Below are 25802 nucleotides of genomic sequence, written 5' to 3' on the forward strand. Positions count from 1 at the left end.
GATCAAGTTCCACGTCGAGCTCCCTGCTCGGCGGGAAGCCTGCTTCTCCCTCTCCCATTCTCCCTGCTTGTGTTCCCTCTCTCGCTGTGCCTCTCTCTGTCAAATAAATAAAAATCTTTAAAAAAGAAAAAAAAAGGAAAGAATTACCAAAAGCAGATAAAGAAACTGTGGCAGAGGTCTGGATGGGGGGACAAGGCTTGAGGGTTGTTCTGTATGGAACACAGGTGGGGATTTGAGGAAATCTCAAAGAGTGACAATATGTCACACATTTATAGCACTTATAAGAATAAAACATAAAGCTACATTAATTAAGTCACCACTAATTCACAATTACTGTTAATTATAATCATTAAAGCAGAGGCCAGACTGAAGTGTCCAATTAGGATCATCTATAAAGTAAATGCTTGTTTAGTAAACTGAGCATGCTGATAAGACTTCAGGCGCAACAATTAAACTACATAAAAGGAGTGAGATCTGTTCTCCTCTCAACTCCGAAGAAGCATTCATTTTCATGCAGACAATGCAAACTCGTAAATTTCTTGTATCTGTTTGGTATAATAATGTTTAACGCTATAGTTCAAATTAATACCTGAAAGTCATTTGCTTGTCTTGAAGCAAAACTTTCCCTAGATTTCTGAATGAGTCCGAAAGAGAAGGAGGGTTTACCAGTTATCTCTCTAAGAAAAAGGAATGCTACTGAGCCGTCCCCCAGTGAATGAATGTAGTAGATACATGCAAGGGAATAGTATTAAGTCTTAAAAAGGGAGGAAATTCTGACATATACTGACCTATATAGCTTGGGTGGACCCTGAGGATATTATCTAAGTGAAATAAGCCAGTTACAAAAAGACTAACCCTGTATGATTATGCTTCATGTAGTACCTAGAATTGTCAAATACCCAGAGGGCCCAAGTAGAATGGTGGATGCCAGGGGCTGTGAGGAGAAGGGAATGGGGGGTTACTTTTCAGTGGGTACAGAGTTTCAGTTTTGCAAGAGCAAGAGTTCGGGAGATGGGTGGTGGGGATGGCTGCACAACAGGGTGAATGAACTTGATGCCCCCCAAGCGTACATTTTAAAATGGTTAACATGGGCTCTCTCGGGTCCTCGCTGCTAAGATGACCAAGAAAAGGAGGAATGACAGTTGTGCCACAAAGGGCCACAGCCAGGTGCAGTCTATTCATAGCACCAATGGCACCCACTGCGTCCCCCAGGACAAGGCCATCAAGAAGTTCCTTGTTCGAGGGCACCTAGGTGGCTCATGGCTGAGCATCCAACTCTTGGTTTCAGCTTGAGGCATGATCTCAGGCTCCTGGGATGGAGCCCTGCATCAGGCTCTGTGCTGGGAAGGGAAGGAGTCTGAGCTTTCTCTCCCAACTGGTGTGTGTGTGTGTGCGTGTATGTGTATGCGCGCACACATGCACACATACTCTCTCTCAAATAAATAAAATCTTCAAAAAAAAGTTTGTGAGGCACATGGGTGGCTCAGTGGGTTAAGCCTCTGTCTTTGGCTCAGGTCATGGTCTTAGGGTCCTGGGATCGAGCCCCACATCGGGCTCTCTGCTGGGCAGGGAGCCTGCTTCCCCTTCTCTCTCTGCCTGCCTCTCTGCCTGATCTCTCTGTGTGTGTGTCAAATAAATAAAATCTTTAAATAATAATAATAATTAAAATTTTAAAAAGTTTGCTATTCAGACCACAGTAAAGACCGCCTCCATAAGGGGCATTTCCAAAACCAATGTCTTGCAGGCCTCTGTGTGTCCCAAGCTGTCTGTGAGACGTCACTGCGCGAGCTGCGCCGTTCCCAGCAAGCTAGTCCAGAATCTCTCCTGAAGCATGGAAGGACCCAACACGTTCACCCCAATTTAGACCCGTGGGTGCTACCCCCCACCACTTCACAGAAGCCCATGTAAGGAGCCAAGTCCTTAAGCACTGAAGAGAAACTGTTCTCTGAAAAATAAAATGGAGCTTATACACTAAAAAAATGGTTAAGATGGTCAATTTTATGAGTATTTTATCTTAAACTTTAAAAAAATTATATACAAAGGCACATATACTAGTGCATATACGTATGTATTTTAGAAAAATAAACTTACTTTATCATGTGTAAATGAAAGCCTAAAAAAAATAACGCAGTACGTGTTCTCAATTAGGCTGACTTGACAGCACTTGTAAGAAACACTTGAATCAGAGCGACGGTGGCGGAGAAAATCTCCAAGTTGCCACCTTCCCTCTGAGCCCGCACCCACCTAGGTGAACTCTCCCCGCACCTACCGTGCGGTTCCAAAGGTGTGCCTGGAAGTCGAATGCGTGAGGGCGGGAAGACGGCTTTCACCACATATCTAAACACATTTAAAAACCTCTAGCCTCTAAATGTCTATTCGTTGAGCAACTATGCGCACATTGCATTAATGTTTATCAAAATAGTGCTTCTCAGCATGTGACTCTTGATCTCGGGGTCTTCAGTTCGAGCCCCGTGTTGTGTGTAGAGATTACTTAAATAAAAACCTAAAAAAAATAAAACAGTGCCTCTCAAACTCTGTATGTGTGCGCGTATACACACACACACACACACACACACACGCATGTGTGTGTGTGGCTACGTATATCATAAAGCCCACACTCATTTTGCTAAAAGGGTCATATATTTATCTGGTCGAAATACATGAAAAGTCTACTTACCAGACAAGAAGGCGATATCTTGCATTAAGAAATGACTGATGTCCTTTGCACAGAGAAGCAGCTCAGTTTCTATGACAAACGAGAAAGGGACAGAGGTGGCATGCACGTTAGAGCACAGCTAGAAACAGCCACATGATTTCTCATGATGCTGAAAGGCACCCTGGGGGGCCGCAGACGCACTGCTCATCTCTTTCCTCCTCCCAACTACACGGCAAGCAAATCGCACCCTTGAAAATATCACTGGGTAAGTAGGACCGGTGTCCATGTTCTCTGAACTTGAAGGTAGGACATAAACTACTCTCACTCCCCGGAAAGCCAGGGACAAAGGTCCCACTTCCATAGGACATCCAGATTTATTTAAAGGGTATACTGTCACATAGAGACGTGGTGGCAGACTGTCTGCTACTTCTGATAATGCCTTTCATTCTACAAAGTTTATGATCAATTACAAAGCACTTCTCAGATCTTTTATCTTATTGGATCCTTAAAATATCCCTGAAGAAGGTATTCTTATCCCGTCTTGGAAGTCAGGAGGAGAGTCAGAGAGAGTACAGTGGAGTGGTTAAGCGTGTTGCTTTGGAGCCAGACAGACACAGGTCCAAATCTCAGCCTGTTGCATTTACCGGCCATACAAACACGCCCGTGCCCTATAAACTGGGCACGATAATATCTACCTCACAGGGCTCTGTGCCAACTAACTGCAAAAGAATCGGCACACTAGTTGGTGTTCAGTCGACGGTAATGGACGAACTTGGCGTTGATTATCACGGGCAGAATAACGTCCACGCGCTGCTCGGTAAGTTTTAGTTGCCCCAGATCACAAGTGCTGATCTGTAATGTTCCATTCCGGTGAACTCTACAGGGGCTGAAAATCAAAGTCTACTACCTGCCTCTGGTCGATGAGCAAGGATAACTTTTTAAAGAAAATGGGTCATTAAACAAGGCTATTTTGGATTGCTGGTTTTAATGCCTGTGGTTCCGCATCTCTTACAGAAGCCGTATTTTCCACCGCTCTCTGACCCAAAGGGCCTTCAGAGGCCTAGCATCAGGTGGTGTCAGGCGATGACATATTACCCTCCTTAGTGCTTCTCAAATCATGCCAGATGGCTGCTGCTTACCAGAAATAATCCTGCTCAAGGGCATGAGAAAAACAAGTTCTCCAGGAGTCCACAGTAGACAGAGGAATGGGTTCCTGTTACAGAATGACCTGTCCCTCACCTAAATACTGATTTGAAAGGTAAAAACATTAAGTCACAGGGCGCATGGTGGCTCAGTGGGTTAAATAAAGTCTCTGCCTTCAGCTCAGGCCAGGATCCCAGGGTCCTGAGATCTGCCCCACATTGGGCTCTCTGCTCAGCAGGGAGCCTGCTTCCTCCTCTCTCTCTGCCCACCTCTCTGCCTACTTGTGATCTCTGTCTGTCAAATAAATAAATAAAATCATAAAAAAAATTAAGTGACATGTTTATTTTCCTAAGACACATGCCATTAAAAATCTGCAACTTGTCAGGACATAAAAATCAATTCCTAAAACTTGTCTTGTAGAGGCGCCTGGGTGGCTCAGTGAGTTAAAGCGTCTGTCTTCAGCTCTGGTCATGATCCTGGGGTCCTGGGATCGAGCCCCACATCAGGCTCCCTGCTCAGTGGAGAGTCTGCTTCTCCCTCTTCTCATTGTATTCTCTCTGTCTGTCAAATAAATAAAATCTTTAAAATAAAATAAAACTTTCTTGTAAATGACAAGAAAGAGTAGACTCCTGACATTTGAGTTCACCTTTCTGGGCCTCCACGTCTACACTGCGGAACAGTTATTTTTTTAAACACTGCAGGTCTCCTCAGCTAAAAGAATGGGTTTGTGGAAGCCACAAACGTGGGTCCCACACAGACACGCTTAGGTGTGGAGACGTGGAGAAGGGGTGAGAACGGGGATAATGCAGAGGTCTAGAAGTCTCTCTGCTCTTAGAGGCCTGCAAAAATGGCAATGCCCCGCGTGTGTCGCATCGCTTCCATGACACAGCATTAGACATTAAAACATTCCTAAATAATAAGACCGAAATTTCTCCCCTGTACTGATCAGAAGGAAGCTCTCTTGAGATCAAGCAGTGAGGCCTACGTCAGAGGGCCCGTCTGGAGGAACTAACATCTGCAGCTTGACGCCCTCCCATTACCACTCGGGCTCGCGCGTGACCACAGAGAGCGTGTCCTCCTGCCGTCCAATTCTTTAATCCAGTCATGTAGTAAGAGGCACCAGCACATAAAAATAAAAGGTCAAGGGCTGCAAGTGGAAGGACCTGGGCCTAGAGCCGACTCTGTGACCCTGAGCAAGACGCGCCCCACTGCATGCCTCACTGTCCCCCGTTCCAGAAGTGACTGTGATAATGGCAAATGCTTTCTCGGGTCCCTCACATTCTAGGAGATTCAAGAGCAGGTAACATCCAGAGTTATAAGGAAAACATACTGATGTTTCCATAGTAAAAGATCTCCCACGACTGTGCCAGAAAAGTCACACTTCCCTACTAATGAGAATGGAAGAGATGGTGGCTGATGATAGTGACCCTTTCAACTCTTTTACTCTGGGCATGAGAAATGAACAGCCTAGGTCGTGAAAATGGAATCAAGTTCACATTACAGCATGTTCCTAGGGGACCAGGTTCACATTTGACAAGAGGCCCATGTGGAAGTCAAAGGCATATGCGTTCTCACTTCGGACTAGTTGCTCAGCTGAGAAAGAGCTGACTGGGAAGCCAAAAAGAGGGCACAGACTCAACAGTCATCTGACAAACACCCTAAGCCCCGCCCCGCCCCCGATGGAGGAGCTCTTCAGCTCTGCGGCAGAACCCCGCACCTGCACAGGCGAGCACGATCAAGTACAAGCTGCAAACAAAAGATAGGGGCTTTGCCGACTCATTTAATCCACACGTATGATTGGGAAGCAAAAGAGACCAGCTTTCACTGCCTTGACCATCAATCACAAACTCATCAGTAATATTTCTTCTTTTTTTTTTTTAAAGATTTTATTTATGTATTTGACAGACAGAGATCACAGGTAGGCAGAGAGGCAGGCAGGGAGAGAGGGAGAAGCAGGCTCCCTGCTGAGCAGACAGCCCGAAGCGGGGCTCGATCCCAGGACACTGGGATCATGACCTGAGCCGAAGGCAGAGGCTTTAACCCACTGAGCCACCCAGGTGCCCCTAATATTTCTTCCTTTAAATATATATATATATATTTGTTTTAGAGAGAGAGGGAGCAAGCAAGCACAAGCGGGGGAGGGGCAGAGGGAGGGGGAGAGAGAGAATCCCGATCCCATGCGGGGCTCAGTCTCATGACCTCAGCCGAAACCAAGATTCAGACGCTCCACCAACTGAGCCCCCCAGGCGCGCCGAATACCACTTTTTTTTTTTTTAAACTAATACCTCTTTTATAGAAGATAGCTGTGCAGGGGTCCCTGGCCAGCTCAGTCAGCGGAGCTTGCGACTCTTGGTCTCAGGTCGTGGTTTTGAGCCCCACATTGGGTGTAGAGATTACTTAAAAAACAAAAAGGAGTTGGGGCACCAGGGTGGGTTGGTCAGTGAGGTGTCTGACTCTTGGTTCCAGCTTGGGTGCCGTTCTCAATGTTGTGAGATCAGGCCCTGAACTGGGCTCACACTCAGCACAGAATCTTCTGGAGATTCATTCTCTCTCTCTCTCTTTCCCCCCCTCTGTCCCTCCCACTCATGGTCTCAAATAAATTAATGAATTTTTTTTTAAAAAAAGGATTTGTACAGGGGACCCTGGGTGGTTCAGTGGGTTAAAGCCTCTGCCTTCAGGTCAGGTCATGATCTCAGGGTCCTGGGATCAAGCCCCGCATCGGCCTCTCTGCTCAGCAGCGAACCTGCTTCCCTTCCTCTCTCTCTGCCTGCCTCTCTGCCTACTTGTCTGTCAAATAAATTTTAAAAAATCTTTGAAAGAAGAAAGAAAAAAGAAAGGATTTGTGCAAATGAGGAAACAAGCTCAGAATTCTAATATGAAGAATTTAAAAGTCCAAAAATGTGCGGAAATCAAGAGCATAGTTTGGATGGATGGTTCACAGAGGAGGAAGGGTTACCCATCCAATTAGTTGACTCATTTTGGTTGTATCACTTGCAGAGATGGAGAACACCTGTCACCTTGATACAAGGTGCCCTTCATAAAGATGGATTTTGTATTCATTCACTTTTTTAAACAAACATTGATTGAGTACCTATTATGCGCTACATACTGTTAAGATTGGATAGATGCTCCGGTTAAGAGTACAGGTTCCTGATCACATACGTTTGTGAAATGTTGAGTGTTAAGCATACTGCAACCTTCCCAACACGTACACATACACACGATGCAACTCCTTGGGCTATATGCAGAATGCATACCTATTTGATCGTGTACACTTTTGGTTTGTTGGTTGGTTGGTTAATTAGGCAGTTGGTTCACTGCTTGGTTGGCTTTTCCTCAGAGAAAGAGAGAGAGAGGGAGAAGGACAGAAGACAAAGCAACAGCAACAGAGAGCGAGCTATCCAGACTCCATGTAAAGAAGCATTTTGTTCTAAAAGTCAGATCTGTTTGTAGATGACATGAGCCACGGTAGGTACAGAAAGCAGCCCTTCCCTATCACAAATGGTGCTGGAACAAAACCCAAGGTGTTCTTTGGTAAAGAGGCTGGCGAGGACAATCAAGTGTGTAGTTGGGTTGGAATAAACTATCTTTCATGTCCTATTTCTCCAAGAGTCTATACCTCCATGATACGAGTATGTATTACCATTCCAAGGAATTCAAATTCTACTGATTTATCAACTCCTGTAGGGAAAATGATAGTTTAGAAAGTTAAGTAGGCGGGGGCGGGGGGGGCAGTGGCTGTGGGCACCTGAATGATTCAGTCAATTAAATGTCTGACTCATGATCTCAGCTCAGGTATTGATCTCAGGGTCATGAGTTCAAGTCCCATAATGGGCTCCATCCTGAGCATGGAGCCTACTTTAAAAAAAAAAAAAAAGAAAGAAAGAAAGTTAAGTAAGCTGGTATCTACAAGCATTCTCATTTTTTAAGATTTGAAATCTTTTTTTTTAATTAAAGAATATTATTTATTTATTTATTTGACAGAGATCATAAGTAGGCCCCTTGAAATCTTTTAAAAGTAATCTCTCTACCCAGGGAATCTGGTCAGCTCAGTCAGTAGAGCACATGACTCTTGATCTTGGGGTTGTGAGTTCAAACCTCACATTGGGCATGGTGCCTACTTCAAAAAAAAAGTTATCTCTACACCCAACATGGAGCTTAAACCCACGATCCCGAGAACAAGAGTTTCACACTCCACTGACCGAGCCAGCCGGGTGTCCTGTAAGCATTCTCATTTTTTTTTTAAGATTTTATTTATTTATTTGACAAAGAGAGATCACAAGCAGGCAGAGAGGCAGGCAGAGAGAGAGGGGGAAGCAGGCTCCCCATGGAGCACAGAAAGCCTGATGCGGGACTCGATCCCAGGACCCTGGGATCACGACCTGAGCTGAAGGCAGATGTTTTAACCCACTGAGCCACCCAGGCGCCCCAAGCATTCTCATTTTATAGAAAGCATTTTCACTCCAGATTCTGGTGTATAAGAGCAGTAATTTCAACCCTTGAACTTTATTTCACAGTGGCACTCTCTCATGTACCTCATCCTTTCTCTGGGCTTTCTGTTCACATGCAACAGAAGAAAAGTTCTGAACCACGGCTGCACGCACGTGCCATTCTGCCCAGGTACTGAAGAGCTACGGCAGACAAAATGCTTCAGAGGGAAATAACTCTATATTCTCACATTCTCCTAAAAATCAGGAGCAAAAATAAAGCTCAGATTAAAATAAAAGGGAAAAGAGTTCCTGAGTAGCTCAGCTGGTTAAGCCTCTGCCTTCGGCTCAGGCCATGATCCCGGGGGTCCTGGGATTGAGCCCCACATCTGGCTCCCTGCTCAGTGGGGAGCCTGCTTCTCCCTCTCCCACTCCCCCTCTCCTTGCTTGTGGGTTCTCTCTCACTGTTTCTCTCACAAATAAATAAATAAAATCTTTTTTAAAAAATTAAATAAAACAGAAGGGAAAGTAACAGAAACGTCCACCAGAGGGATACGGTCTCTTCTACGGCCATCAATCTGGTGCCATCACCAGCAGGAAAACAGAGAAGAAAGTGGCAGATGTGATTGAAAACGGTTATCATCTGCCGATCCTACTACTTGCCAGGCTCAGCGTAGAGCACTTTGGATGCATTTGCTCTGGTCTCAACGACAAAATCCTCCAAGAGGGGTAGTGGAACTCTTACCTTGCATAAGACCAAAAAGTCTTGGAGGGGCTCTCATTCACATTTATTCATTCAAGAAATTCCTACTGAACAACTGCCAGGCACCAAGCAGGTTCAGACTCAAGGTAGCATCTAGTAGATCTAGAAGAAGCTTTCACAGTGTCGTCTATTTGGTTCCCAGATCATCTAAAATCTGCACTCAGGAGAATGTAAGCAATTAGCTCTAATGCAAATGACTAACTAGATACGTTTCTGTGACCTCCCATCTTCTTCCAGGAAGAGTATCATTCCAAACTATATCAAGAATGTTTATAAACAATCTTTTGCAAGGAACTCCATTATTTTTACAGCTTGAAATTCTTAACAATGATGCTTACTTTTAGCAATCATCTCTTTGAAAGTTCCCTATTGCTGATGTGCAGAACTCAGATAAAATTAGGTTTTCAGTCCTAAATCCTGTTGCAAGGCAGATGGAATTCTACGAGTGTAATTTTTCCCTTTTAGTATGAAAGGCAGATACACTACCCATCTGTAAATAGTAATGACTTAGCACATGCAACAAATTGAAATGCTGTCTTGATTTGTGATATGCTTTAAATAGTGGAATAAACAAAAGGGTAATTCTGAAAACATCACAAAATGAATTCCCGTTACGCCACAATAGAACAAACCATGCCATATTCTGTTCTACAACAGAGGTACAGTATGAGAGACTCACATAATTCTGTGCTAACAAAAGACAACCAAGATTCTTGCTAAATCCTTCTTCTGCTAACAACGTACAGGAGCCTCCGGCCAATCCACTCTAATTCAATTCACCAAATATCTACTGGATTTCTATTTGTTGTTCTCTGCTGGGTGCTGTGGCCCATCGGAATATAAACAAGAGTCTCTCACTTTGCAAAGCTTAAAAATTAGAAGGTAGGACACCAGGTCATAAAAGACAGTGTAAGACAGTGTCTGCTCTAAGAGAAACATACAAGAGAGGGTATGGGGCGAGTGAGATTATTACATCTACATTGAACAATGAGAAAAAGGAAAGTGTCATAGATGATGTGACATCGGAGCTGGGCCTTGAAAACTGATGAGGATTCAAACTGCGGACAGGAGACCAAAGGACATTCCAGGTAAAAGAAACAAGGTTCCAATGCAGAAGTAAGGGAAGGCATCAGGGGCTCTAGGTAACCTGATAGGATTTGAGTTTAGAGCATGGGCTAGCCTAGCTACAGCTAGAAAGCAAGACTAGAAGCAGAAAGTGGAGAGCAGGCTTCTGAAATGCCTCTGAGCCAGGACCACTGACGTAGCACAAGGATATTTTCCAAGCAGGCAATTCCTATAACAGCACAGCAGGGTTGCAGCAGCTGGCGGATTCCATAATCAATGAGCTATTCACTTAAACTACAACCTCAGGCCACATGAGTCAGGTTGTTTGTAAGCTCCTATACAACAAAACATGTGGGAAGAAAAAGGAAAGTCCCTCTTTTGTGTGTCATAAGCTCCAGACAAACCTTGACTTGACTACTCTTCTAAAAGACCCATTTTTTCCCACTGGTAACATTTCTGAAATCTTGAGATATCTTGGAAACACCACCACATTTTACTCGGTTTTTCCTTTTCCCATCTAAAACCCTATGTTAAGGAGACAAACCATGAGAGACTCTTAAGTCTAGGAAACAAACTGGGGGTTGCTGGGGAGGAGGTGGGGGTATGGATACCGGGGTGATGGGCATTAATGAGGGCACGTGATGTGATGAGCATTGGGTGTTCTAGGCAACTGCTGAATCACTGAACACTATATCTGAAACTAATGATGTACTGTAAGTGGGCTAACTGAATTTAAACGTTTTAAAAAACCTATATTGTTGCAACTGGGAGGCTCAGTGGGTTAAGCCTCTGCTTTCGGCTCAGGTCATGATCTCAGGGTCCTGGGGTCAAGCCCTGCATCGGGCTCTCTGCTCAGCAGGGAGCCTTTTTCCCCCTCTCTCTCTGCCTGCCTCTCTGCTTACTTGTGATCTCTCTCTCTCTCTCTTTGTCAAATAAATAAATCTTCTTTAAAAACTATATTAAGTACCTTAGAACAAATCAATTACAAACACAAAAAGGGAAAATAGGAAATTACAAAATAAATTCCCAAGCTCTTTGGGGTTGAGCTATATACACACACACACATATACGTCATTATACATATGTATACATATGTGTGTATATATATGTCACACATATATGTCATTACCTTTCATGACTGTCGTTTTATTTTTTAAATTAGGCTCCATGCCCAATACGGGGCTTGAACTCCTGACCCTGAGAGATCAAGAGTCAGATGCTTTACGTACTGGGTCAGCCAGGTGTCCCTACAACTGTTGTCTGAGATGTCATATGGTATAAGACAATGTGGCATGAAAAAAGAAATCAAAATTGTCCATTTAGGGATGCCTATATGGCTTAGTCGGTTAAGTGTCTGCCTACAGCTCAGGTCATGATCCCACAGTCCTGGGATCCAGTCCCATATTGGGCTCCTCGCTCCCTGGGGAGTCTGCTTCTCCCTCTGGCTGCTGCTCCCCCTGCTTGTAGGTTCTGTCTCTCCCTCTCTGACAAATAAATAAATAAATAATCTTAAAAAAAAAAAAACCCTGTCCATTCAGTATAATGTCAACTATGTAACTATTTAACAAAATCTGTAAAGAAATATACTCCAGTGTTAATAGGGTTTTTCCGCTGGGCCATAAATTTCATTTTGGGGGGCATATTTTCCACATTTCTTTTGCAATGATCAAGTTCACTTCTTTTTTTTTTTTTTAAGATTTATTTATTTATTTATTTGACAGACAGATCACAAGTAGGCAGAGAGGCAGGCAGAGAGAAAGGAGGAAGCAGGCTCCCCGCTGAGCAGAGAGCCCCTTGTGGGGCTGGATCCCAGGACCCCGAGATCATGACCTGAGCCGAAGGCAGCGGCTTAACCCACTGAGCCACCCAGGTGCCCCCTCAAGTTCACTTCTTAAAGACTATTTTTAGGGGCACCTGAGTGGCACTGTCGGTTAACCGTCTGCCTTTGGCTCAGGTCATGATCCCAGAGAAGTCCCAGGATCAAGCCCTGCAGGGAGTCCAGTCCCGCTTCAGCGCATCCCCCGCACCCCCCCCGCATCCCCCCTCCGCATCCCCCCCTCCGCATCCCCCCCCCCGCATCCCCCCTCCACATCCCCCGCATCTGGTTCATTGCTCAGCAGGGAGTCCTCCTCTCCCTCTCCTTCTGTTCCTCTCCCTTTCACTTGCGAGCTCTCTCAAATAAATAAAATCTTTTTTAAAAAGTTTTTTTAGAGCAGTTTTAGGTTTCCAGCAAAATTGAAGGGAAAATACAGAGAGCTGCCATATCCCTGTTACCCCTACATACGCACAGTCTTGCCCACCGTCAACATCTCCCACCAGAGTGGTACATGTCGAAACTGAGGAAACTAAGCTGACACATCATTATCAATTGATTTTTGTCAAGGAGGAGACAATTCAATGAGGAAAGAATAGTCTTTTCAACAAATGGGGATGGGAAACCAGGATCTCCACATTCAAAAGAATGAAGCTGGGGGGGCGGGGAATAAAGGTGGAACTCTACCTTATACCATAGATAACAATGAATTCAAAATAGATCAAACACTGAAATGTAAGATCTAAAACAATAAAACTTTTTTTAAAGATTTTATTTATTTATTTGACAGACAGAGATCACAAGTAGGCAGAGAGGCAGGCAGAGAAAGAGAGAGGAGGAAGCAGGCTCCCTACTGAACAGAGAGCCCAATGCGGGGCTTGATCCCAGGACCCTGGGAACATGACCTGAGCTGAAGGCAGAGGCTTAACCCACTGAGCCACCCAGGAACCCCTAAAACAATAAAACTTTTAAAATATAGAAATAAATCTCTGGGATGTTGTGTTAGCCAAAAATTTTTTATGTATGCATCAAAAGCACAAGTAAGAAAAGAAAAAATTGTAGAGGTGCCAAGGTGGCTCAGTCGGTTGGATGTCTGCCTTCACCTCAGGTCATGATCTCAGGATCCTGGGATCAAGCCCCAAATTAGGCTCCCTGCTCAGAGGAAAGTCTGCTGCTCCCTTTCCCTGTGCTGCTTCTCCTGTTTGTGCTCTCTCGCGCTCTCTCTCTCTCTCTCAAATAAATAAATAAAATCTTTTTTAAAAAGAAAACATTATTAATTTGACTTTGGCAAAATTTAAACTTTTGTGCTTCAAAGGACACTAAGCAGAAAGTGAAGACAATCCACAGAAAGGTAGAATATGTTTGCAAATCATTTACCTGTTAAGGAATATGTATCTAGAATACATAAAGATTACTGGGGCACCTCGGTGGCTCAGTGGGTTGAGCCTCTGCCTTCGGCTCAGGTTATGATCTCAGGGTCCTGGGATCGAACCCTGCATGGGGCTCTCTGCTCAGCAGGGAGTCTGCTTCCCCCTCCTTTACTAATCAATAAATAAAAAGGCAAATAACACGATTAGAAATGGGCAAAGGATTTGAATACATATCTCCAAAGAAGACAAAAAATGGCCAATGAGCACATGCAAAGATGCTCGACATCATTTAGTCATTAGGGACATGCATATCAAGACCACAAAGAGATACCACTTCACGCTCATAATAAAAGACGGACAAGTGTGAGCAAGTATGTGGACAAATTAGAAGCTTCACACACTGTACATGGGAATATAAAAGTTTAGCCCCTGTGAAAAATCAGTTGTGTAATTCCTCAAAAACCTACATGGAGACGTACATGACCCCACCATTTTACATATAGGTATATATGCTCCCCCCCCAAATGAAAACAGGGTGCCTGACTGGCTCAGGGGATAGAGTATGTGACTCTTGATCTCGAGGTTGTGAGTTCAAGCCCCACGTTGGGTGTAGAGAGCACTTAAAAATAAAATCTTAGGGGCGCCTGGGTGGCTCAGAGGGTTAAAGCCTCTGCCTTCGGCTCAGGTCATGATCCCTGGGTCCTGGGATCGAGCCCCGCATCAGGCTCTCTGCTCAGCGGGAAGCCTGCTTCCTCCTCTCTCTCTGCCTGCCTCTCTGCCTACTTGTGATCTCTGTCTGTCAAATAAATAAATAAAATCTTTTTTAAAAAATAAAATAAAATAAAATCTTAACAAAAATCAAAACATACATCCACATAAAAACATGACAGGGACATTAATAGCATTATTCATAATAACCAAAAGGTAGAAACAACACAAAAAGCCATCAGCTGCAGACGGGATAAACAAAGCGTGGCGCATCCACACAATGGAGTATTACTCGGCAATACGGTAAGAAAGGAGTAAGGCAGGCATGGATGGATCCTGAAAATATTTTACTAAGTTAAAGAAGCCACAAATTATACTGTTCCATTTATAAGAGATACCCAGAATAGGCATAGAGAGAGAGAGACTGAGAGTAGATTCATGGTGGCTTAGGGCTAGGGAAATGGGGCCCTTGGGGGCATGACAGCAGAAGGGCACACAGTTTCTTTTAGGAATGATGAAATGTCCTAAAACTGATTGCAGTGACAGCTACACAGCTGTGAATGTGTTAAAAACACTGAATTTGGGGGCGCCTGGGTGGCTCAGTGGGTTAAAGCCTCTGCCTTCAGCTCAGGTCACAGTCCCAGGGGCCTGGGATGGAGCCCCGAATAGGGCTCTCTGCTCAGCAGGGAGCCTGCTTCCCCCTCTCTCTCTGCCTGTCTCCCTGCCTACTTGTGATCTCTCTCTCTCTCTCTCTGTCAAATAAATAAAGAAAATCTTTTTTAAAAAAACACTGAATTTTACACTTCAAATGGGTAAATCGTGCGGTAAGTGAATTATATCTCAGTAAAACTTCCAAAAAAGAAATGAGGGGAGGAATCGGTGTTTGTAAGAAAAATGTTCACTGGAGCAAAGGATGCTCGTTTTCTACTTCTCCTTCCTAAGGAATTTCATCGTGAGAAACAGAGGTAAGCTTGTCTTTTGGAAATAGGTGTTAAGGGAAAAAAAGGTGAAGGTTGTGCATAAAGATAAGCCATAGTGACATGGGGAGCTATATATGGTTTTTATCTTAGGTGATGTATATACACAAAATGCTGCTTTTTTCAGAAAATAAGTATTTTTTATTGAGGTAATAGAGCACAGTCCTGAGTACATGCTCCAGGGACAAAGTGTCTGGGTTCCAGTTTCAGCTCGAGCACTTGCAAGTTGTACGACCTTAGACCTACTAAAACAGGTGTCTCAGTTTCCTTTATTGGTAAAATGACCAAAATGATAGTCCCCGTTTCGTCGGGTGATTGTGATGAGTAAATCTGTTAATACAAAGACTTGGAACACTGCCCAGTGTATGGCAAGCACTCGATAAATGTTAAATTGTTAGAGAATAAAGAAAAAAACAAGTGTAATGTGTTAAAGGCTGAGTGTACAAGGGAGCATTCAGGAAGCGGCAGCAAGCACTGGGTTAGCAGTGCGGTCCTGCAGAGATTTCAACTCTCCCCTTCCCCAGTCACAAGTGCGCCAGGGGCCAGAATACCACTTGCACCTTTTAGCTCATCTGCAAATAGGGGAGTATGTACCTCGTGTTTCCGGTCTGTATCTCAGGTCTTGTATATAAGGAAAACTCAGAAGATCTCATATTTGAACATAAGACTTGAACTTCCAGGGCGCCTGGGTGGCTCCGTTGGCCAAGCACCTGACTTTGGCTCAGGTCATGATCTCAGGTTGGGGGGAAGGGGTGAGGCAGGCCTCCCCAGGTCAGGCCCCATGCTCAGCAGGGAGCCTGCTTCTCCCTCTCCCTCTGCCCCCACCAGCTACTCACACTCTGGCCCTCGCCCTCTCTTCTCTCAAATAAAGAAATAAAAATCTTTTAAAAAAATAATAAAAGACCTGGGCGCCTGGGTGGCTCAGTGGGTTAAGCCGCTGCCTTCAGCTCAGGTCATGATCTCGGGGTCCTGGGATTGAGTCCCACATAGGACTCTCTGCTCAGCAGGGAGCCTGCTTCCCTCTCTCTCTGCCTATCTCTATTTGTGATCTCTCTCTCTCTCTGTCAAATAAATAAATAAATAATCTTTAAAATAATAATAATAATAATAATAAAAGACTTGAGCTTTCAAGTCTAAAAAACACAGAGAAGCTTCCCTTATTGGTTACATGGGGGGAAATCCTGAAAAACCTTCCTGTTACGGAACACGAAAGCATGGTGGCAAAAATAAAGTTAAATTTCCTTTCAAATGCATGGCTAAACTGGCAGGAAGACAAGGAAACCCTCAGAGGCTAAAACCATTTCGAGAGCGCATATCCTGAGAGCGAAGCCGACTGAGAAAGGCAGCTGCCCTCTGGCATGGGCCAGTTCCCAGGTGACTTAGAGCTTGGTTTGAATGGCCATGCGCTTGATTCAAAGCCCACAGCACTGGGAATCAGATCAGAGAAAATATAGGAGAATATCTGTACCACCTGTGGATAGAACCTCTTACATAAACAGAATACAAGCAGTACAAAGCATAAAAGGCTGATAATTTAGGCTACATGAAATTCAAAAATTTTCTTTCATCAAAAGACATCATAAAGAAAATGATGAGAGAAGCCACAAATCGTGCAAATATCTGCAATGCGTACAGTGACAAACACACAGAATCAAGGATATATGAGAGATTATAAGTCAATCAGAAAAGACAAATCACGCCATAGAAAAGCGAAAAGTACCACAAACAGGCATCGCACAAAGAAGAAACATTTAAAAAGATCCCTGATTGCCTTTGTAATGTGTGAAATGCAAATCTCAGGGACAATAAGATAAGCTTTTATACCAACCACTTAGGCAACAATTTTTGTAAAAACCAACATTAGCAAGGACCGAAATGTGCAACAACATAATCACAGATCTGTTTTGGTTTTGGCCTTGGCTCTTAACCACAGATCTCTTTTTTCATGAAGCATCCCTTTTGAAAGACCACATTAAAAATTGGTCTGGTGATGATAGTAAGAGAACACGTCAGGTAGAATTTTTACACTGACAGAGCTGAAGGGTAAAGACGATGACTTGACCCCGTCTAAAATGGGAAAAAAAAAAAATCCGTTCAATGTGGCAACAAAGACCAAAGGAACTCTGAGGTTTGCTTTTTAAAGATATGTAGTATGTCAAATCACACACTGGGAAGTGTTGCCTGGGTACCTACTACGCATTCAAGGTCATTCAAGGTCGTCTTAGCACTCGTTTACAAAGCCCATAATAATGAATAGGTTCCAATTCCTGGAAGAAGGTCCACAGATCTGGCTGTCTTCAGATGCTCAACCTTTTAATTGCCCTTTGAAGGAAGGCACCTTGGGATGATTTTACCCCCAGTAGCATGAAGTGGAATTCTAGGGGAAGATGGGAAATGGAAGAAACGAAAGGAGGAAGGAGGAACACAAAACAGGGATCCACACTGAACACGGCAGGGGTCTTCACTTGCTATCAGCCATCCTATTCGCTCGCGCATTTCTTCTTTCAACAAAACTTTGTCAGACTCCCAGGCTTGTGCCAGGCTCTGTCCGGGGCCAGGGACATAGAAACCAGTTAAAACAATGGCCTGTTAGAGAGGAGAAGGGAGTTGGGGGAAATCGGAAGGGGAGGTGAGTCATGAGAGACTATGGACTCTGAAAAACAATCTGAGGGGTTTGATGTGGCGGGGGGTGGGAGGTTGGGGTACCAGGGGGTGGGTATTATGGAGGGCACGGGTTGCATGGAGCACTGGGTGTGGTGAAAAAATAATGATACTGTTATGCTGGAAATAAATAAATTAATTAAATAAAATTTTAAAAAAACAAAAAACAAAAAACAAAACACTGGCCTGGATCCCACAGGACTCTGCACCGAAGAGCGGGAGGCAGTGACAGCCCAGAGTGTGGAGTCATACGGCACGGAGCCCAGGATGCTGGGGGCGCACTGAAAAAGCACACCTGGCACTTAACCCATAAAAGAGATCACAAGTCAAAAAGGAATAATAAGACAAAAGCAAAAACAGAAACAAATGGTTTGATGCCCTAACCTCTGCTGAGTATCTCCTGGGGCTCAGTTTCAGCCTGTGAGTTTCGGGCCATGCCTCCACGCCGTTCTGAGGTCGCTGGACCCGGCCCTGCTTCCAAAGATCAGACGGAATTGGGGGTCCTGCACATGAAGGCAACGATTCACTTCTGCAACTTCTGCAAACACTGATGTTAATGTGTGCAGGCACACGCACGTAGTACACGAATGGCACCATTTCCAGCGTGGCAGGTAAAATGGTGGGTTTGAAAGGGCCCTCCTGCATCTTTCAGATCACTTGCAAAGTCAGTCTGCAGCACGAAGGAGCTCACAGGGACAGCAAAAGGTAAAAACTGCTGAGGGGAGCCTCTTCTTACTTTTCCAGCGCAAAAGCTCTTTCGTGACTTGATCGTGTATCATAAAATTTACAGCCCCTTTAGTCAACTGCACCCAAATAATTAATGAAATAAAACAAATTTACAGTCCCCCTCAAATTGACATAAGCACTTTTAAAACTGTATCAGCATCATCTTCAAAGCTATATGATTGTTAGGAAAATCAACGTCTTTGAGGGGCACCTGGCTGGCTCCATCAGAAGAGCATGTGAGTCCTGATCTTGGGGTTGTGAGTCTGAGCCCCATGTTGGGTGTAGAGATTACTTAGAAATAAAATCCTTGGGGCGCCTGGGAGGCTCAGTGGGTTGGGCCTCTGCCTTTGGCTCAGGTCATGTTCTCAGGGTCCTGGGATAGAACCCCGCATTGAGCTCTCTGTTCAGCGGGGAGCCTGCTTCTGCCCCCACTCTACCTGCCTCTCTGCCTACCTGTGATCTCTGTCTGTCAAATAAATAAATAAAATCTTTAAAAAATAAAGTAAAATAAAATCCTTGAAAATAAGTATTTTTGAGAATGAGCTCCCTTGGGTACTTCTGAAGGCACAGTTTAAAAAAAAAAAAACCCTCCTCATCACACAATTTTAAATGTTCTGATTTATTCCTTAACCAAAGAAATTTGGGGGAAATGCATGTAAACCAAAGGGGCATCATCCTAGTCATCCAAACCATCCTGATTCACTACCCAGAGTACAAATGAGCAGGGACATGTTAGAACATGAGCTTAAAGATAAAATTTTACTACCCAACCCCTACAGCCACAGCTGCCACTAGATAATTCGGAACATACTAGCTTAGCCAATAGGTAAATATTAACATTATCCTCTTTTTACATTTTTATTATAATTTTAAGCCTTTCGAGAGGAGTTATTTAAAGCACAAGCTATAAAAGTAAACGAGCTGACCCACTAATGTCAGAACTCGCAAAATCGGTGTAGACATAGGACTAGAGGCCAGATCTCCTATGCCGTGGCTATTCATCTCTTCTTGGGTTCAGAGAATCTCATTTTGAAATTCATAGCATCTGCAACCGTAAATCCAATTAAAATGACTTACTTCAGCTCATAAGGCATGCAGAAGAACACACAACATCTGTTCGTGGTCCCTGGAACATATTAACTAAGGAAGCAAACCTGACCCTCTTTTGTAAACTGTCAAGTGCAAAACGGCAAATAAAGACCCGGCTGGCTGCCGCCTTTTGCTGGGATGAATCACATGGTTCAGCTGCAGTTGCAAACTCAAAGATGTCCCTTGGATGCACATATTACTTTCAAATGTCATCAAAGTGCCTAAGGATATCTAATCACACCATTTCAGTTTAAACGGAGGGAAGATCATTTAAAATCATTCTGTATGATTTTTCTTATGAGACCGTATACTGAACAGCAGAACAACTTAACTAACAGTGGCACAATGGTGCAAATGAAGGCTCAAGGAAGAAAAAACCCACGATGTCCACCGCCCCGCCCCCCGCCCCGATCGTGAAGGTGACTGGCAGGCTGAGCGCCGCAGCAGATGCTGACCCAGCCAAAGTATATTTGAAAAGGCAGCTCAACCACAACCAGACCAGACTTTCTGGCCACAGAGTTATTTAAAATTAATATTCTAATAGCATCTACAAGCTTCCTATTTGGCCCAGAAGCTTTACAAAGAGAGCCATTAGCAACTTACTAAAAATGAAGTCAGTATATAATTATATATAATACATATGAAATACATATATAACGTAGACACATTTGTATGCACATATAAAATCTATATAACTTGATTTTAAAACTTGATTGCCAGTGAAGAAAATGTTGTCAGTGAACTCTTGGAGGGAGTGGGTGGGAAGTGATAAGTTGATTTTTTAAAGTTCGGATTTCTTATGAAGTGAGTAAGACACAATTTGAATATCAATAAATGAATAATGGTGACACTGAAATTAGATTTTTTTTTAGATTTTATTTATTTATTTGACAGAGAGAGACAGCGAGAGTGGGAATGCAAACAGTGGGAGCAGGAGAAGGAAAAGCAGGCTTCCCGCCGAGCAGGGAGCCCGATGTGGGGCTCAATCCCAGAACCCCGGGATCACCACCTGAACCAAAGGCAGACCCTTAACCCACTGAGCCACCCAGGTGCCCCCTGAGATTATATTTTAAATCCATTGGTTCTTTACATCCATAAATATATATCAGACAAATGAGGATCAATTTCTTTCTTTTTATTAAAGATTTTTATTTATTTATTTGACAGAGATCACAAGTAGGCAGCGGGGGCGGGGGAGCAGGCTCCTCGCTGAGCAGAGAGCCCAATGCGGGGCTCGATCCCAGGACCCTGGGATCATGACCTGAGCCTAAGGCAGAGGCTTTAACCCAATGGGCTACCCAGGCACCCCGAGGATCAATTTCTTAAATAATGTCTCTACTAGAATCTCCTGTTTAAAAAAAAATAAATAGAAAAGACTCTCCCGTTAATATTAATTATTTTCCTAAGTAGCTAGAGGTGGTCTCCACGTAAAATTGGGCCAGTCTACCAAGAACATACAGAAAGATTAAATAAATTGTATGTACTTATTCAGACACAAGCAGTGTGAATAACTGTGTAAAGAATGCTTCATTCTCAAACACAACAGCTTCTCCATGGGTTTATTGCAACTGTGAGTTCACTAAGACGAAACTGGACAAATGCTTCCTTTGTGCTAAAAAGACGCAGTAGCCTCTTTGTGCTCTACAGAAGGAAAACATGTAAATAACCCAACAGGCTGATTTCACATGTATCATTTCCTGTACTCTTGCATCAAAAGTTTCAGAATGAAATCATTTAAAAATAAACACACTAAAAAAAATAAAATAAAAATAAACACACTGACATGTAAGTCATGTATCAGCCTACAGGATATGATCCCAGTTGGCTAAAATACCTAGATACATGCAGGCTTTTCAGTTGTTATTCTCACCAGTTAGAAATAAGCTCCTCGAAGGCAGGGATTTTTGTCTGTTGTTGACTGAAATATCCCAACAGTGTCTAGCCCATAGAAAGTGATCAATAAATATTTATTGAATTGATAAATCTGTGTCCATAGAAAATTTCCGAACCCGAACTGTTAGTAGTGTTTTCCTTCAGAGAGTAGGACTGGGCTGGGCACGATGGTAACTCACTTATTAGTTTACAGGCATATGTTGTTTAGATGTTTTACAAAGATCATAAATAAATAATTTAAACAGGGGCACCTGGCTGGCCCAGCTGGTGGAGCATGTGACTTTGAATCTCGGGGCCATGAGCTCAAACCCCCACGCTGGGGGTTCCAGAACCTGGAAAAAGAATTTTTTAATTAAAAATAAGCACGGAAAAAAATGGAAAATTGAAAGATACTTCCTTTCCAAAGGCAAACAAACAAAAAAACCCACCATCCGCAGGAAAGGAGGTGGGAAGGCACTGGGCCAGGAGAAGAGCGCTGGAGAGGAAAGAAAGAAGACAAAGGGATAAAGGGCCCAAAAGTACCTGAGGAAAGAGGGGCGGCAGGTGGGAAGGGCCGGGGGCTCCCCTCTACCCCAGAACTTGCTGCCCCCACCAGGCTGCTGGGCCTTGCCTGGCCTAGGTCTCCAGCAGGTGTTTGTCTCTGAGCAAGGCTATGGAGCTTTCCCGGCCTCTAACTCCCTCCCTCCTTCAGATTAAAAACCACCCAGTGGAGACAGCGGCTTTTCCGAAAACAAAGGCAGGAGCTGCCCGGGTCTCCGGGACCCGCCTACCAATCACAGCCGCATGAATTCATTATTCGCAGTTCGAGGAGGGAGATTTTGAGAGGGACTGAATCATTCCAGAGGAAGCACTACACAGGGGTGGTGACTTACTCTAAGTACAGATAGGGATAAATCAATGTTTTTCCTTCTTCAAACAACAAGCAGAACTGGCCTACACTTACCTGTCCAGGCCCCACACTCTATTTTCCTAAAAGACTTCTCCGGCCACAGGGTTGGGGATCACACTCTTGACGAACAAATGGGCTTGTCCAGCCCAGAAAGGTCTTTACAGATTCCTAGTCAATGTGGGATCAAAATGTGTGCCTCTCTTTTGCCCAGATATTGCCCCGTCCTGGGCCCACACAGACTCGGGTGTCAAATGCGAACCAAAAACACTAAGACAACTGAGTTAGTGATTATAGTGCACTATTTTTGTCTTCATTTGTGCTTTTGTTTTTCCTTGGAAAACCTCTCATGGGTATTTACATGTTTGCCTCTCAAGCTTTTTGCAAGGTCTCCAGAATAAGTCTCCTAACAGGAATGGGTTAATATATCTCAATCTGTCTACACTCACGAAACACTATGGATGAATAACCATCCCGAATGAGCAATGAGGGGCCAGAATGCATCACAGTCAATAATCCCCAAATACCGTAAATGTGAATTCCCCATATTTAGGAAGACCTCAATTTGTACAACTATAAAAGTGAAGATCATGGGACGCCTGGGTGGCTCAGTTGGTTAAGCAGCTGCCTTCGGCTCAGGTCATGATCCCTGCATCCTGGGATCGAGTCCCGCATCGGGCTCCTTGCTCAGCAGGGAGCCTGCTTCTCCCTCTGCCTCTGCCTGCCATTCTGTCTGCCTGTGCTCGCTCTCTCCCCCCTCTCTCTCTGATAAATAAATAAAAATCTTTAAAATAAATAAATAAATAAATAAAAAATAAAAGTGAAGATCAGACACTCCCTAAATTCATCTACGAATTCAGTGCGACTCCTGGCAAAATCCCAGCCAGTTTTTTTGGTTTTTTGTTGTTGTTTTTTTTTTTTTACAGACAGAGATCACAAGTAGGCAGAAAGGCAGGCACAGAAAGAGGAAGGGAAGCAGGCTCCCCGCTGAGCATGCGGGCTCAATCCCAGGACCCTGGGATCATGACCTGAGAAGAAGGCAGAGGCTTTAACCCACTGAGCCACCCAGGTGCCCCCCAGCCAGTTTTTAATGCAGAAAATCCTAAACTAATCCTAAAATTCATATGGAGACGCAAGGTTCCCAGAATGACAACAACAATCTTGAAAAATTCACACTGTCAGATTTCACATTTTCGCACACAGCTACAGTAATCAAGAGAGCGATAGCAATATAATGATGGACTTAGGGACAGATCAGTGGAATCGAATTGAGAGTCCAGAAATAAACCCTTATATCATGGTCAGTTGATTTAAAGCCGGGGTACTAAGACATTTCGGTGGGAAAGAATATTCTTTCAACAAATGGTGTTAGGGACACCTGGATACATGGACATGCAAAAGAAGAAACCCATAACTCACATAATGCACAAAAATCAACTCAAAATGGGTCAGAGCTAAATGCAAGGAAACTATAAAACCCCAGTGAAAACGTAGGTGTGATTTTGTGACCTTGAATCAGGCCAGTGTTTCTTACATAGGACACCAAATGCTCAGGAGACATGAGTAAAAAATAAGCCAACAAGTACATAAAAAGATGCTCAACAGTAACAAATCGTCTGGGAAATGCGAACCAAAACCACAGTGAGCTGTCTCTCCCCTCCCGCCCGGCAGGACTGCTAGCACCAGAAAGAGGAGAAGGAAGGAATGTTGGGGAGGGGACGATGCAGAGAAAAGGGAGACTTTGTGCCCTGTTTGGTGGGAATGGAAACTGCCGTGGCCATGATGGAAAGCAGAATGGAGGTTCCTCAACAAATTAAAAATAGAACTACCATAATATCCAGCAATTCTGCTTCTGGGGGTCTACCTCCGAGCAAAACAAAACACTAACTCCAAAAGAGATCTGCGCAATGAACACTGCATGTTCAGATATCAAAAAGATAGCTGTTCAGGACAACAGCCAAGATTCGGAAGCCACTTAAGTGTACATCCACAAAGGAATGGATAAAGACAACGTGGGGTGTGTGTGTGTGTGTGTGTGTGTGTGTGTGTGTGTGTAAAATGAAATAAATTCAGCCATAAAAAGGAAATACTGCCATTTGTGAAAACATGGGTGGACCTTCAGGCTGTTAGGATGATCTCACTTTTATGCAGAATCTTTAAAATAAAAAAAAAAAAAAGCCAGAGGCTTGGGTGGGGGAGGGGTTAAAATCTACAAATTTCCAGTTACAAAATAAACAAGTCATGGGGATCTAATATATAGCATTAATTAATAATACTGTATTGCATATTTGAGAGTTGCTAAGAGAGCACATTTTAAAAGAGCTCATCATAAGAATAAGATTTTGTAAATTATGTGTGGTGACTGATGTTAACTAGAGCGATCGTGATCACTCTGCTATATATAAAAACATCCAATGTTATAGACCTGAAATGAATAATGTTATATGTCAACTGTATCTCAATAAAAAAAAAATTGAGGACAGAGACTCAAAACAAAGAAAGGAAAAAAGAGGGTGAAATTTGCCTTCAAAGTTTAAAATGTTTTTGTGCTTCAAATGACACCATCAAGAAAATGAAAATATAGCCCACAAAATAGGAGAAAATATTTACAAATCAGATATTTGGTAAGGATTTTGTATAAGGACTACAGAAAGAACTCTTATAGCTTAACAGAAAAAAAAAAAAAAAGGAATAGCCCAATTTAAAAGGGCAAAGAATCCGCATAGACATTTCTCCAAAGAAGACATACAAATGGCTAATAAGCACATGAAAAGATGCTCAACTTCACTAGTTGTCAGGGAAATGCAAATCCAAACCACAATGAGAAACCACTTCACACCCACAGGGATGGCTGGAATCAAAAAGACAAGATTAACAAGTCCTGGGAAGAAGAAATTGGAACCCTCAAGCAGGGGTGGCTGGAATGTAAAATGTTACAGCCGCTTGGGAAAAGTCGAGGAACTCCTCAAGAGATTAAACACACACCCACTCTATGACCTAGAAATTCCACTCCTAGATATATGCTGAAGAGAAATGAAAACATATGTCCACACAAAATCTTGTATAAGAATGTTCACAACAATGTTATTCATAACAGCCAAAAAGGTGGAAACTCAGGGAGCCTGGATGGCTCAGTCCATGAAGCAGGTGCCTTCGGCTTGGGTCATGATCCCGGGGTCCTGGGACCGAGTCCCTGTGTCTGGGGCTCCCTGCTCAGTGGGGAGTCTGCTTCTCCCTCTCCCTCTGACTTGCCCCGCTTGTGTTCCTGCCAAATAAATAAAATCTTTTAAAAATGTGGAAACTCAAATGGCCATCAGCTGAAGAAACTGATCATTAAAATATGGTGTATCTCCATACAATGCGGTAATATTCAGCCTCATAAGAGAATGAAATGCCAACCCATGCTATACCATGAATGAACCTTTAAGTATTATGCTAAGAGAAAGAAGCCAGCAACAAGAGATCACCTCTCTTCCGAGTCTGTTTCTCTGGAGTGTCCAGGACAGACTAGTCTGCAGAGGTAGAAAGCGCTGTGTGACATTTGGCCACCAGTGGCTGGTGGGAAGAGCTGTGGGGAGGAAACAGGGAGTGCCAGGTTTCTTTCTGGGGTCCCAGGAATGTTCTA

At 43.6% G+C, this 25802-nt stretch overlaps 1 protein-coding gene across 6 annotated transcripts in view; it reads right to left on the reverse strand.

Moving 5' to 3' along the window:
* MCF2 (MCF.2 cell line derived transforming sequence) overlaps nucleotides 1-25802 on the reverse strand; it is a 105018-nt gene that overhangs the window by 72350 nt on the left and 6866 nt on the right. For all 6 annotated transcript variants that reach the window (XM_032331401.1, XM_032331400.1, XM_032331405.1 and 3 more), the window contains exon 2: nucleotides 2678-2746. In XM_032331401.1, the coding sequence (XP_032187292.1) occupies nucleotides 2678-2702 (25 nt within the window). In that variant the 5' untranslated portion in view covers nucleotides 2703-2746. The remainder of the gene's footprint in view (nucleotides 1-2677; nucleotides 2747-25802) is intronic.

This window comes from Mustela erminea, chromosome X (genome assembly GCF_009829155.1).
Source record: "Mustela erminea isolate mMusErm1 chromosome X, mMusErm1.Pri, whole genome shotgun sequence".
Lineage (NCBI taxonomy): Eukaryota > Metazoa > Chordata > Mammalia > Carnivora > Mustelidae > Mustela > Mustela erminea.